General features: G+C 40.6%; 1 protein-coding gene across 6 annotated transcripts in view; it reads left to right on the plus strand.

Moving 5' to 3' along the window:
• The window catches only part of col5a3a (collagen, type V, alpha 3a), a 243,094-nt gene that overhangs the window by 128,092 nt on the left and 100,035 nt on the right, over positions 1–14,967 (plus strand). For all 6 annotated transcript variants that reach the window (XM_060942576.1, XM_060942577.1, XM_060942578.1 and 3 more), the window contains 4 exons: positions 2,528–2,572; positions 4,105–4,158; positions 4,244–4,288; positions 14,778–14,831. In XM_060942576.1, the coding sequence (XP_060798559.1) occupies positions 2,528–2,572; positions 4,105–4,158; positions 4,244–4,288; positions 14,778–14,831 (198 nt within the window). The remainder of the gene's footprint in view (positions 1–2,527; positions 2,573–4,104; positions 4,159–4,243; positions 4,289–14,777; positions 14,832–14,967) is intronic.

A 14,967-nucleotide genomic window follows, 5' to 3' on the forward strand; every position in this document is an offset into this window, starting at 1 on the left:
AAATTCCTGGATCTGTATCTGAATCCTGGATCTGTATCCATATCTGGGTCCTGGATCTACATACATATCTGGATCCTGGATCTACATACATATCCAGATTTGCATCAAAATATAATCATTTGTTTTTTATCCCATGCCCCACCTTTCCTCCAAATTTCATCCAAATCCATTCACTACTTTTTGAGTTACATTAGGAAAAACAAAACAATCTTGGATCTGCATACATATCCATATCCTGTATCCACATACATATCTGGATCCTGGATCTACATACATATCCAGAGTTGCATCAGAATCTAATCATTTGTTCCTTGTCCCATTGCCCACCTTTCTTCCAAATTTCATCCAAATCCATTCACTACTTTTTGAGTTACAGTACGTTAAGAAGAAGCAAAAAAAAAAAAATCCTGTATCTGCATCCATATCTGGATTTGCATCAAAATCTAATCATTCATTCTTTGTTCCATTGCCCATCTTTCTTCCAAATTTCATCCAAATCCATTCACTACTTTTTGAGTTACATTGGGAACAACCAAAAAAATCCTGTATCTACATACATATTTGGATCCTGGATCTACATATATATCCAGATCCTGGATTCACATACATATCCAGATTTGCATCAAAATCTATTCAATTGTTCCTTGGCCCATCACTCACCTTTCCTCCAAATTTCATCCAAATCCGTTCACTACTTTTTGAGTTACATTGGGAACAGACAAACAAACAAACAAGAAAACATAATCTCCTCTAGCACAGTTGACGGAGCTAATGAGACAATAAGGTCCAAGAAAATCCATATGAAATAAGTTAATAAGGTCCTACAGTACTTTCTTCAAGTTAATATACGAATAAAATATAAACACACAATCTGTTAGTAAAAAAAAAGTAAGCTCTATCCTACAAATTTTTGTCTTTCTTTAAATGCACATTGGTAGATGTGTTTATTTATGTGTAAATTGTAGAAATGTACAAACAAATGTCATAAAATATCATTTTGGATTTTGGTTTGTAGAATAAATAATATTATTATGAAACACTTAGATAATATGACTTCTCCTCTTCTGATTTCCCATTACGTGAAGGAAATACACAAAGAACAGGCAAGGGCTCTTTGAGTTTATTCTTTATTACTTTATTATTCTAGAGATTTCTGAGAAGCTCAATCTTAAAGCATACTTCATTAAAATATTTATCTCTTCAACCCATAGTGCTGTCCTTCAGTATCATTATAGATCTAAATACATCTTGAAGCATGTATGAGAGACACAGACCCCTTAGGTTTGATGATTTGTGTGTGTGTTATACATCTCTATAATGGTTGCATAGTAGTCGTCTATATCGATCCCACATCAAACATTTCAAATCTTTCAAGCTGATGAGTGGGCGAGGCTCAATGCCAATGAAAATAAGATATTTTTCAAAAGCGCTGCTAAGAGCAGAGGTGAGTCTGTTTCCTGTGCAAGCGGCATTCATTAACCTTCATCCTACCAAGTGGGGTCCATCTGGACCCCGCACCTATATGTTTGTTTGCCATTTTAAAAATATGTGACATACTGCCTCACCGTTTTATGAATTTGTCGGAATTTATGTCTTAATTAAAACACTAAAGCACTGGAAGATCAGCTTTTTGCATTGTGAAGGTATAATTAATTTGTTACTGGGGTCCAACCAGACCCCAGAGTAAAGTTTATCTGTCTTTCATTTTATAATTGAATAGCACACTGAAATTTAACTTCTTTTATTTCTTTTATATTCCATAATGAAACTACCAAGGCATTCCTTCTTGGGGTCCGTGTGGACCCCACTGCTGCAATAAGCACAGGCTGCAAAACAAAAGCCCTAAATTATTTTACAATTACTTTTTTGTTTTAAATTCTGTAAGAAAAGACCTAAGTTGTAATCCAGAATGTTTTACAGCTGCATGAGCTGCAAAAATCATGTATATAATGCCAATTTTTTTTGTGGCGCTATAATTTGCTACATGTATGCTAGTTATTGCAATATTATTGCAATGTTATTGCATTTATAATACATCATTGATATTCAGCCATAGTGGATTTTGTTCTTCAATAAAGTTATGTCTGTTTGCTGCATTGAATTGGTTCTTACTGCATTGATTTCAAGGTATTCCCTCCTGGGGTCCATATGGACCCCGCCTGGTAGTTTGTGTATGTAAAATTGGCTGGTAGGATGAAGGTTAAGTGTGTTCTTTATGCCTTGGGCCCTTTAGTGTATTGCTGTTATTAATACAAGATGTTCTGAACAAAACTTATCTGGTGATTTTGTCTTTATAAGCTTTAATTTTAAAGAAAAGTATTGGGGTCCAAACGGACCCCACATGGTAAGATTAAGGTGTAAAATAGCATGGTAGGATGAGGGTTAATGAAGTGCGTCTGAGATATTTATAGAAATCTCCTGATGCACAAAACTTTCAAAATATTCCAGTGCTGCTTTAGTTACATTGGATTTCTTTGCCATTTCAGTGCTAAATGTCAGAATTTTCCTTCGGACATGTTTCTTTTAGGGCGTCCGTGGTGTGGATGGGATTCAAGGCTCTAAAGGCGACCTGGTGAGTTTCTGTGAAAATTATTCCATGCATAGACAATGAAGAGGATTTTAAAGTCCGACTTTACTCTGAAAAATAAACAGGAGAAAAAGATTCATTGATCTTGAACATATCTGATGGTGTGTGTTAGCTCTTAAAAACCACCACGCAAGAGTTTCTTTTCTCACTCATTCATTAACATCGTTATGAGACATCCAGTGTAGAAGTACAGTAGGGCCGAGTAACAGTAAAGACATTTAAAAAAAATTTTGTATACACTAATTTTAGTTACAATCCCTGTACATATATCTAATAAACAAAAAAAGCATATTTCATGAATTCACAAAGCAAGAGATATCATTATTATGAAAAAAATGCCCAGTTGTCTTTAACGTTACCCATAATGTCTTTACCGTTACCCTATAGAGTAATGGTAAAGACAACACTGGGTAACGGTAAAGACATCCCATGGCATTTTCTGGGTCACTGAGTACAGAAAAAAAAAAAGATAAACAAATTATGCATTTATTATCCCATTCAAACTTGCTACTTGGCTAACTAAAATTTTACAACATGCAGCATCATTATCTTTATCATTTGGGGGTAACGGCAAAGACATTTGCCTGACATATTGAAATTTCAGATTTACCTGATCAGTATCCTGGATTCCTACATTTATGCACCAGTGATTTTTTTTTTAAATGGCTCCTCAATATCCTGGTCCTTCCTCGTGTACAGTAGCTGCACTGCCTTCTATTGTCAAAACTCTGAGTTACAGCATGATTTTACCATTTGGGTAACGGTAAAGACATCAAGAAAGTACACATTCTTGCGCATATATTATAGGCTATACACCAAAAACCGCTGAAACAAAGATCATGAGATTTTCCAAAATAAAAAGTGAAGGTATAGAGGTAATATTTCAGAAAGAAAAGTGAAAATAAAATTAAAAACAAAGGAATTATTTTCATTCAAATTTCACTAATCCTCATTCAGACACATTGTGGTCATGACATTTTGGTATACTTAGGCTAAATAAAATTTTTGCAAATGCAGACAAGTTGTCTCAATATTTATTTTTTACTGTTCTGTTAAATTCTTTCTTAAAATAAATGTGTAGTAGAGGACCAGGATTAATGGTTTTAGAGGAAAAAAAAACCAAACAAACTTCATGTTTGAAACTGAATTTGTCATGTTTTCTGCAACTGGCCCAGTAGTAGCAGTAGAGATGTTGGTGTGAAGGTTTGACTCAAAGGCCCAGAAGAGACTTGGTTCAGTTAGTTAGATAGATGAGCCAAAGAGCATGAGGTATTAGAATGAAAGTTGAAGCTTTGGAAGCTGATGTATTTTAGATTAGGAGGTAAGAGAGCTGGAGAGATGAAAGAACTAAAGCACCGCTGCATCGCTCTCTGATCAGATTCGCTCTCTTTAATGTTCTGTTCTTACTGAAGCACACGATCTTAATATGCTACGAGGCACATAAAAACAAGATCAGCTGCTCAGTTTAAACTTCATAGTAAAAAGCATGACAACTCACTTATTTCTTCTATTCAAAGGGTCCTTCAGGAGAACCTGGTCCTCCGGGACAGCAGGGGAACCCAGGAGTACAGGTACAGCAGCCACTGTTCAAATTGACACAGGAATGACTCGGACGTGTTTAACGGCACACTCATCACAGCTCTGTGTCTCCTCCAGGGCTTTCCAGGTCCTCAGGGTCCTATTGGCATGCCTGGAGAAAAGGTAAGCTGTGTGTTTGTGTGTGGGTTGACCTTTGACTTGCTTCAGAGATCAGGACTAAGTGGAGTATATGTTCTCAGATTTTAACCGGAATCCTGGCAGGTAGTCGATACTGAGTCCACACTGAGAGTCACTGAGAGTGGCTTAAATCCTGTTAGTACTAAACAAATAACAAGCCGAACGGGAACGAACACTGTGACTGCCAGGATTTTTGGGATAACAAATAAAAGTGTAAATAACGAAACATAATATTAATGTCACCACTGAGGCAAAAACAACTGTGGTATTAAGTTATAAAGAGGCAACATGGATCACGAGGGGTGGATTGCTCTTCAAACCCTTCTCTTTCTCCTGCCAGTCAATACAAGCAATACCAGCCAATCACGTGCATCTGTGAGGTTGTGTATGCAGAAGAGGGCAGATATCGCTTTCTGCTGAGTGTCTTACGCTGCCTCAGAGGAAACGTGTGTTAGCATTCATCCTCCTAGGTAGCTAGCTAGTGGGTGTGAATTGGCAAAGACATTACAAGACGTGTGAATGTTTTCCTGCTGAAATATCCACTCAAATTAGCTCGTGGCATTTACTTTTAAAACTGAATGTGCTCCAGGACTTGTGCTATAGTATAGCAACCTATATCTCCAAACATCTACAGTTTAGCCATAGCATTTACGCTAATCTGATTGGGAAAAAAAAAAGGAATAAAATTCACCAGGAAAAAAGCCAGAAAAGGGGAAAGTGCGGCAGATAAGTGTAACAATCATTCAAATGGTGATACAAACACCAAATTTGGCATGAATATCCCCCTGAAGCTGTTTTTTAAGAAAAAAAAAAAAAGATTAGCCACTTAAAAATTCAAGATGGCTGCCATTTTTCAAGATGGCCAACAGTGACTGACAGTGAAAATACACTTTTTGATGCACAATTTAATAAAGACGTCCGATATAATGATTTTAGTGTATTTTTTACCTTGGTGAATCCAATAAGATATGTGGCAGATCACAGAATCCAGGGACACATGTCCGCCCGGGGGCATTTTGAGTTATTGACAGATTCAGAAAGTACAGTTTCTAAGCTTTCCAATGATGCCTTCCATGTGGAGAGCTGACAATATTTGAAGAATGTGTGGCCTTTTGAAAGTGTATACTTCTTAAAACAGGAAAGGGAGAAAATCGCCCTCAAAGTTTTCCATCTCAGCTACTCTGGGTGTAGGGCGGGCACATAATGGTGCTCATTTGCATGACATGAAAGCCCTACCCTCTACTAGCTAGCACGATACTACTTTCATGTAAACAAAGATCACCACGTCATTTTCCTTCCATGCAAAGTATGCCCAAAACAATTATGAAGTACAAAAATAAGTCCTAAAGTATACTTTAACGTTTTGTGGTTGAAAAATTACTCACACCGTAAGAAAGAAAGATAGCACAATGATGACACAACTAACACAACACTAGTTTCATGTAAAGCCTTGGTCACGACCGGCCGTATGTGCTCCTACGGCCGGTCTACATGCAAAAAACGCAAGAAACACACGGAGAGCGCGCATGAAACGCACGAGAGCGCGCGTGTGAAAAGCACGAGAGCGCGCGTCATGTGCTGATTTTCGAGCCGCAGACCGGCCGCAGAGGTTCTTTGTCATGTCAAACAAACTCTACGGGCGCTTATGTTTTTTTCAGGTTGCAAGACAAACTTACGGCCAACGCGCGTCTTTCTCCGTGAACAAAAAAAAAACGCAGCGATTTGGGAAACGTCAAAAATCACACGGCCAAAAAATCGTACGTCCGGCTGTGACCTAGGCTTAACCAAACCACAACACTCTCCGTTACATGCAAAAATAACCACGTAGCCTTAGATTAATAAACTCACCCCATCAGAAAGAGAAACGGCGCCTTGCACACACCAGTGCCTCTGATGGAATGTAATCCTAGAACGGTCCGTGTATCATCCAATCATTCAAGTATTCCATTCAATCTGGAAAGCGAGGTTGCGTTTTTTTTTTGCTAGAAATGATTATCTCCGATGTAAATACCATGTAAATACCGTGTGTCTGTTTGCTTCGCGGTGTTTCGCTCCTCTGCGCTCTGTTTAGTAACTCATTCCATAGTGAAATTACATGCCTGTATGCAGTTAAGTAGCCATGCGCTCAACTCAGATCATACAGCTGATTCGCGAAAAACAAAAACAAAAGACTTAAATCATCATGTGAATGGCCCATATGGTAATTTACCCACACCCCCCAGCAGGCTACAGTCCTGACAAAAACAAGACAATTTGCAACAAAAAAATGTATGCTTTTCCAACAAAACAATCTATTATCTGAAATACTGATTGCATTCTTCAAGATCTCAACTTGCACATGATGGAAAAAAACAAAAATCACAAATTTCGAAAAAAAAAAAATGCTTCTTTTGCGATTATCTCGGATTCGTTTTGGCTGACATGTGTCCCTGGATTTGGTGAGGGGTCACATATTTCTAATGAAGCTCAGAAGCATTGTGATGCCATTTCTTTGTGAAAAATGAAGACAAAATTTGAATTCTCGGTAACACAGTGAAAGGTTTATCAATAGGGCTGACCAGGTACAGATTCAAACATCATGAAATTTCAATGTCGGCACAGTGTCTCTACACGTGAAATATAGAATTATTGTGAAGGGATTCCCAAGCAAATAAAACACATGAAATCGCTCGCTTCGCGCAGTCAAGCAGACAGAGGAAGTCCGCGTGTATGTGTGTGTGTGTGTATGTGCGCATGCGCAGGTTTACCTTTGAACGTGCACTGACAGTTCCATCATTCTGTCGCTAAACGAACAGCTGATCACACTGAGCTGCTCGCTGAGCGCCAATATTTATTAGTTTGGTCCTGCCTTTCCTGCGTATATAACAACATATTTTCTTCTTGCTTTCTGTTACTGTAGTCGGTCTTTCACGTTTCATTCCCACAGTCACGTCCTCTATTTTCCTCTCCTGTTTCAAATTTGTATTCCACAATGCCTTGTGTGAACGGGGAAAGCCGACCATGTGACGCATGACGTAGTATCTTGTATTGCGTCATGGTGAAGCAGGAAAAAATAGCAGAGAATTTAGGGCCATGTGGCCCTAAATACATTAATTGTTCTATTAAAAAAAACTAATAAAATTGGAAGTCTGTGATTCGAATTCAGTAGCTTTGGGTCCACTAAAGAAAAATAATTGGGTGTCAGGGAAAATTCTTTTTATGACCTACACTTGAAAAATCTGAGAGGCAGTCTACCTTTAAAGTTATTATTAAGTTATTACTATGCGTTCATCTTTTTTTTTCCATGTCAGTTGTCTTTTTTTTTGTTTGTTTGTTTTTGGTGGTCATCCTTTGTCCCTCTCTGCCTGTTAGCATTTTCATATTTGCAATGATGCCAGTGCAAACAACATTTTCAAAAAGATACATGACTACACTGAACTTATACACGTCATTGCCATGTGTAATATTTTACACAGAGAAACAACCAGCAAGGCCCCCCCCCCCCCCCCCCCCCCCCGACTTGTATGTCTGAGGCATGTCATCTTGTATATGGCACAACGTCTATATCGACTAATTCCTCATCATCCAGGATGACAATAAATTAACCAAGTCTGGAATTTAATCCATTTTGCTAACTACGAAAAGAGTCATTTGTTCGTATTTGTTCTTGAGAAAAGAATTCAATCAGTTAATATTTGACTGAAGTCGCCTGTTTTTGAGGTGGCATGAATGAATTAGCGCACAGCCACAAAGCTGGGTTTGCCAAAAAAAAGAGAGAGAGAGAGAGAGAGAGAGAGAGAGAGAGAGAGGTTTTCAGGCTTTGCTTGAAGTGAGAGATATTATTTCATCTTTGTTTCTGTGCTAATTATGGGTGTCAAAAAGTAATAATATCAGCACTCTTTTGGACTAACAGCGGGTTTCAAACATCACACAGCGCTGTAGGTTCTTTCATTTCTGAATATAAAAAAATAAAACTAAACCTATTGAGCGCAATTAAGCATAAACATAATTGGCTTATGCTTGCTACATGGCACTATATTTCACATGTGTGGATAAAAAGTCTTGGACGCTCACGGTTCATGGTAGAGAGCACAGTGATAGGAGCCGTAGGCTTGTGTGATATAACGATAGTATCGTCAATACACAATATTACATTACCGTGATTATCATTGGTTATATCATAAGGAAAAAACCTGCAAATTGTTCAACCTAAAATGGTGGACATGCTTGTTTTTCTGTGTTTTTTTTTTCTTTTTTATGAACATTGTTTCTGGATTTATTGCAGTATTTTAAAATGGAAATTGCGGTAATGGACAAATCTGTATCGCCCAAGCCTTATGAGAATGAGACACATGCTAGCCATCAGAAGATGATTGGTTTGAATCCCGGTCATGCATGACTAGATGTGCTATGAACTTGGGAAATTATTATTATTATTAGCTCGTCCAGCCGACAGGTGATGAGTTTATGCCATCATGTATCGTCTGTCGTCCATTGTCTGTCTGGCATCGTCCACATTTCACAAAAATCGCTTCTTCTCTCTCAATTCTTCACTGATTTTTATTCTTTTTGGCAGGAAGGTAGGTCTGCCTGGGGTGCATATAGCTTCTACACAAATTTGCATAATTGCAATTAATACTGAATATATGGAGTAATTAATCATCCCCTAACGAGCAGTTTCCACACAAATCACTTCTTCTCCCTCAATTCTTCACCCAATTGTGATTCTTTCTGGCATGAAAGTAGGGGTACCTAGGGTGCATATAACTTCTACCCAGATTTGCTTCATTACAATTATTAATGAAGTTACGGATTAATTAAGCCTTAACGAGCAGTTCAACAAAAGTCGCTTCTTCTTGGTCAATTCCTCACCGTTTTGGATTCTTTCTGGCAAATAGGTAGGTTTTCCTAGGGTGGATATTGCTTCTATATATAGCTTGTATATAGTATATAGAGACAAAGGAACGAATACAATCTCTCCCGAAGGGCAAGGGTTTAAAAATTGGATGCTGGAACATTCTCACCATGCTTGATCTAGCTGACAACAGCCGTCCAGTACGCCGATCTGCTCTTGTTGCACACGAACTGTCTCGCCTCGATGTTGACATCGCAGCTCTAAGCGAAGTTTGCTTTCCGGAAGAAGGTAGCCTCAAAGAACACGGTGCTGGCTATACCCTTTACTGGTCGGGCAAACCATCAACAGAGAGATGCCTTTCAGGTGTAGGCTTCATGGTGAGAAACTCATTGGTATCCAAACTTGAAGCTTTGCCAATAGGTCACTTCAACCATATTATATCCATGCATCTTTCTCTGGACAACAACCAACATGTTACGCTCTTCAGCATGTACGCACCGACCCTTCAGGCCGAGCCCAAAGAAAAAGCTAAATTCTACTCCGATCTACGCAGGCTCCTGCAAAGTAGACCTGCTGACGAGAAGGTTCTGATCCTTGGTGACTTCAATGCCAGAGTAGGCCGAGACTCAGATGCCTGGAAAAGAGTTCTTGGGAGGCATGGCATTGGAAACTGTAATGACAATGGGCGTCTGTTGCTAGAATTCTGCACCAAGCAGCAACTCGTCATCACAAACACCATCTTTCAGCAAAGGAACAGTCTTAAAACAACTTGGATGCATCCTCGGTCAAAACAATGGCAACTTCTCGATTACATTCTAGTGTGCCAATGAGACCAGAAAGATGTCTTATACACCAGAGTGATGCCCAGCGCCGAGTGTCATACAGACCATCGTCTCGTCCGATGCAAACTCAAACTTCACTTCAAACCCAAGTCAAAGAAAAGAAGTCCCAGGATGAAAAAACTCAATGTCAGCAACCTTCACATAGCCGAAGTGAAAGCTGAATTCGAAGCAAACTTACAGCAGAAACTTGAGGAACCAGCCTACTCCCGTGAACCCTCCCCTGAGACCATGTGGGACCAACTGAAAACAGCCATTTTGAAGTCATCCGAAGAGGTTCTCGGCTACACCACAAAGAAAAACAAGGACTGGTTCGATGACAATGACAAGGAGATCCAGGCATTGTTAGCAAAGAAAAGATCTGCTCACCAGGCCCACCTACAGCAGCCGTCCTGCCCAGTAAAGAAAGCCTTCTTCTGGCGTGCTTGCAGCCTCCTTCAGAGCAGGCTTAGAGAGATCAAGAATGAATGGTGGAACCACCTCGCACAACGTATCCAACTCCTTGCGGACAGTGGCAACTACGGGGGGTTCTACGAAGCTCTGAATGCAGTATACGGCCCTACTTATCAGGTCCAAAGCCCCTTGCATAGCTCTGATAACCAGGAGCTTCTCACTGACAAGACATCAATCCTCAAATGCTGGACAGAGCATTTCCAGTTCCTCTTCAGTGCAACTCGCACAGTCCAGGACTCAGTAATCCTGCACATTCCCCAGCTTCCAATCCGAACAGAACTCGATGAACCACCTACCCTCGAGGAAGTAATTAAAGCTGTAGACCAACTCAAAAGCAGTAAGGCAGCAAGAGTAGATGGCATTCCTCCAGAGATCTGGAAGCATGGAGGTCTTATGCTGCACAGCAAGCTCCTCGATCTCGTACTCTGTTGCTGGGAGCAGGGAAAGTTACCACACGATCTGCGAGATGCTGTCCTAATCACAATTTATAAGAAGAAGGGAGAAAATCTGATTGTTCCAACTACCGGGGGATTACCCTTCTGGCCACTGCCGGTAAAATACTCGCAAGAATCCTGCTTAACAGGTTCGTTCCTTCCATTGCTGAAGACCAACTCCCAGAAAGCCAGTGCGGTTTCAGAGCCAACAGAGGTACAACAGACATGGTGTTCGTCCTCCGGCAGCTGCAGGAGGAGTGCCGTGAGCAAAACAAAGGACTCTATGCAACCTTTGTTGACCTGACAAAAGCCTTCGATACTGTGAGCAGGAGGGGACTATGGCAGATCTTGAAGCGCCTTGGCTGTCCCCCAAAGTTTCTCGAGATGATGATCCAACTACCTGAAGATCAACGTGGCCAGATCAGACCTGGCGGTGACCTTTCTGACCCCTTCCCTATCTCCAACGGCATGAAGCAGGGCTGCGTCCTGGCACCCATGCTTTTCAGCATTTTCTTTAGTGTGCTGATCAAACAGGCCACCGAGGACCTTGACGATGAGGATGGAGTCTATGTAAGGTATCGACTGGACGGCAGCCTGTTCAATCTTCGGCGGCTTCAGTCCCATACAAAGACCCATGAAAGACTTGTCCGTGACCTACTCTTTGCAGATGATGCCACCCTTGTCACCCACATGGAACAAGCTCTCCAATGCATCACCACCTGCTTTGCAGAAGCTGCTCAGCTCTTTGGCCTTGAAGTCAGTCTGAAGAAGACCAAGGTTCTCTATCAGCCTGCCCCCCTTAAAGTATACCACCCACCTCACATCTTCATTGGTGACACTGAACTGAAACCAGTACAGCAGTTCACCTACTTTGGATGTACCATATCTTCTGACACCAGGATTGATAAGGAAATCGACAACAGACTCGCAAAGGCCAATAGTTCTTTTGGCAGACTCTATAAACGAGTCTGGAATAATAAGAACCTGAAAAGCAAAACTAAGATCAATGTATACCGTGCTGTGGTCCTCACCACCCTTCTGTACGGCTCCGAGACCTGGGTCACTTATCGCTGCCGCCTCCGAATCCGTGAGCGTTTCCATCAGCGCTGTCTCCGTACCATCTTCAACATCCACTGGAGCGACTTCATAACCAACACTGAGGTCCTTGAACAAGCCGAGATCCTAAGTATCGAAGTCATGCTGCTGAAGTCCCAGCTCCATTGGGCCGGTCATGTTTCTAGAATGGAGGACCATCGCCTCCCCAAGATCGTCATGTTTGGAGAACTTTCGTCTGGTCACCGAGACCGAGGCGCTCCAAAGAAGAGATACAAGGACAGCCTCAAGAAGTCTCTCAAGTCCTGTCACATTGATCCCAAACAGTGGTCCTGCATGGCTGCCGAGCGTGATGGATGGCGTTATTCTGTTAACGAAGCCGTTAACCTGTTTGAATGCACCAGACGAGGAGCCTTGGAAGAAAAGCGCCAGAAGAGAAAAAACCGCGCTGCTGCTGCCATCTCAAACCCAAACCCCGACCAGTCCTTCAACTGCCGCCACTGCACCAGGACTTGCCTGTCCCGGATTGGCCTCGTCAGCCATGAGAGGGCTTGTAGTCGGCGCGGACGTGGACATCCTTCTTAGAATCTTTGTTCGCGAAGTCAAGCCATGAGTATATAGAGCTTGCAACATTTATTGTGTAAGGTGGCCCACTTTAGATCGTTCCTTCTGGACTACACAGAGCCGGAGTGAGCTACGCCGTCATTGACGGTCTTGTTATTTTTTTACATTCTCCAAGGCTTGAGTTTGTGTTTGTGTATGGTAGTGTATAATCTCCACTTATGTACCCCCTTGGGTACATTGTTGGACTTCAGGGTCACTATACAGTATATCCTTTTTTAGGGTCAAAAAGGTACATATATGTTCCCAAGCAGCATATAAAGGGTACAAATAAGTACCTTAGAGGGAACTGCCCCAGTGACAAGCTACTGTATGCCTAAAGGTACAATAATGTACTTTATTTTCTAAGTGTGTGTGTGTATGTGTGTGTGTGGGGGGGGAGAGTGTGTTTCCTACTAACAAAGAAAGAAAGCATCATTTGGTTTCTAGTCATGACCCACACTGCTGACAGAATCCGTTACTCTGAAACAAATGCTTCCTGTAATAGCACCGGCTGTAATTTATGGAAGGGTCTCGACACCATGAGGCATATTTGTATTGTGAGTTTAATGAATGAGGAGAAGCCTGGATTGTCAGAATATTGTAATTTATGAACACAGAGAAGTAAGAGCTGCTTGATTTAAATACAAGCTGCCTCGCACTGCCTTTTATTTAAGTGCATTTTTGAAAAATGTGTGCTATGATTTTAAGACACAGCACAACACTATTTTTATACCAATGGGAATCAAAATGAAGAAAAAGAGTTTCTAACTGAGCGGAGTTGATATATAAGTGTAGGGAAAAAAACACTTTTTCTGGATTGACGGAAAGGGTTTGCGTTTATGGGGTTCTTCTTGGCACCTTGATTAAAAGGTGAGCTCTCTGTTGTTTTATAGAAATCGTGAAAATAGAACTGTTTTCTTGAAGACTGGAACTGACTGGACCTTAAAATATAGTTTTTATATCACGTCATGCTTTGACTGTGATGCCATAATAAATAATTAATGTTTGCAGATGAAAAGAAACTATAACAAATTAATTAATTAATTAATTATGCAGTTATATTTTCTGCCATTCTGGTACCAAACCTAGTTGTCAGGATGCGTATTGTGTATCATAAATTGTGATATGATTATAATATTTTTGCCAGATTGTCCACACCTTACAACTGTCTTTTTTATTATATCCCTGCTCCGAATGGGGGGATACTAGTTTACCTCTGTCCGTCCATCCGTCTGTCTATATCTCCATCCATCCGAAACACCCTTTTTCTCAGCAACCACAAATCATAGCCACTTGGTACTTGGTACCAAACTTCAACTTGGGGTTCTATACCGTATATACCATTTTCAGGTCTGTCCCACATCGACTTCCTGTTTACCGACTGAATGTATTTACGAAACATATAGTGTAGATTTACAAACTTTTCATAACATTTATCTCAGCAACTACAAATCAGAATTGCTTGATATTTGGTACCGAGCTTCAGCTTGGGGTTCTATACCGTGTATACCATTTTCAGGTCTGTCCCACATCGACTTCTTGTTTACCAACTGGATGTATTGACGAAACATACAGTATAGCGTAGATTTGCAAAGTTTTCATAGCATTTTTCTCAGCAACTACAAATCACAACTGCTTGATATTTGGTACCGAGCTTCAGCTTGGGGTTCTATACAGTGTGCACCATTTTCAGGTCTGTTGCACATCGACTTCCTGTTTACTGACCGAATGTATTTACGAAACATATAGCGTAGATTTACAAAATTTTCGTAACATTTATCTCAGCAACTACAAATCACAATTGCTTGATATTTGGTACCGAGCTTCAGCTTGGGGTTCTATACTGTGTAAACCAGTTTCAGGTCTGTCGCACATCAACTTCCTGTTTACCGATTGACTGTATTTATTAAACATATAGTGTGGATTTTGACACTATTTCAAGAAGCAAAATGCTATTTCAAAATGACAGTTTACCAGGATGCTATTTGAAATCCCTGGGGCGAACACTACTCTTTACTTACTCGTTTCAGGATTAATTATTTGCTGGAGTCAACATTCATAATAAGTGTCCTGTTCCTTCGATTGCTTGCATTCTGATATAAGTGAGAGTGGGGGGATACGTAAGTGAGCAGTAGCTCACAGTTGATTTTTTTTTTTTGGTAAACAGTGAATAAAGGTTACATTTTCTCATAAAATATCGATGCTGACATTTAAACTCTGACGTGAATATATCTGTGTGCGTTCTTCTCCCTGAACAGGGACCTCCAGGGAAGATGGGAATGCAGGGGCTCCCTGGGCTTGATGGTCCTCTAGTGAGTACATCCAACACCCCAGCTCTGCTTTTCTGTTCTTCCTCCAGCTGGGCGTGACGTCAAGCACGTGCACTCATCTGTATAGCTCATGTCATTACAGACTTATGTTCTGAGTGCTTCGGAGCATTGTAGCTCG

The sequence above is a fragment of the Neoarius graeffei genome, chromosome 16 (genome assembly GCF_027579695.1).
Source record: "Neoarius graeffei isolate fNeoGra1 chromosome 16, fNeoGra1.pri, whole genome shotgun sequence".
In the NCBI taxonomy this organism is placed as follows: Eukaryota; Metazoa; Chordata; class Actinopteri; order Siluriformes; family Ariidae; genus Neoarius; species Neoarius graeffei.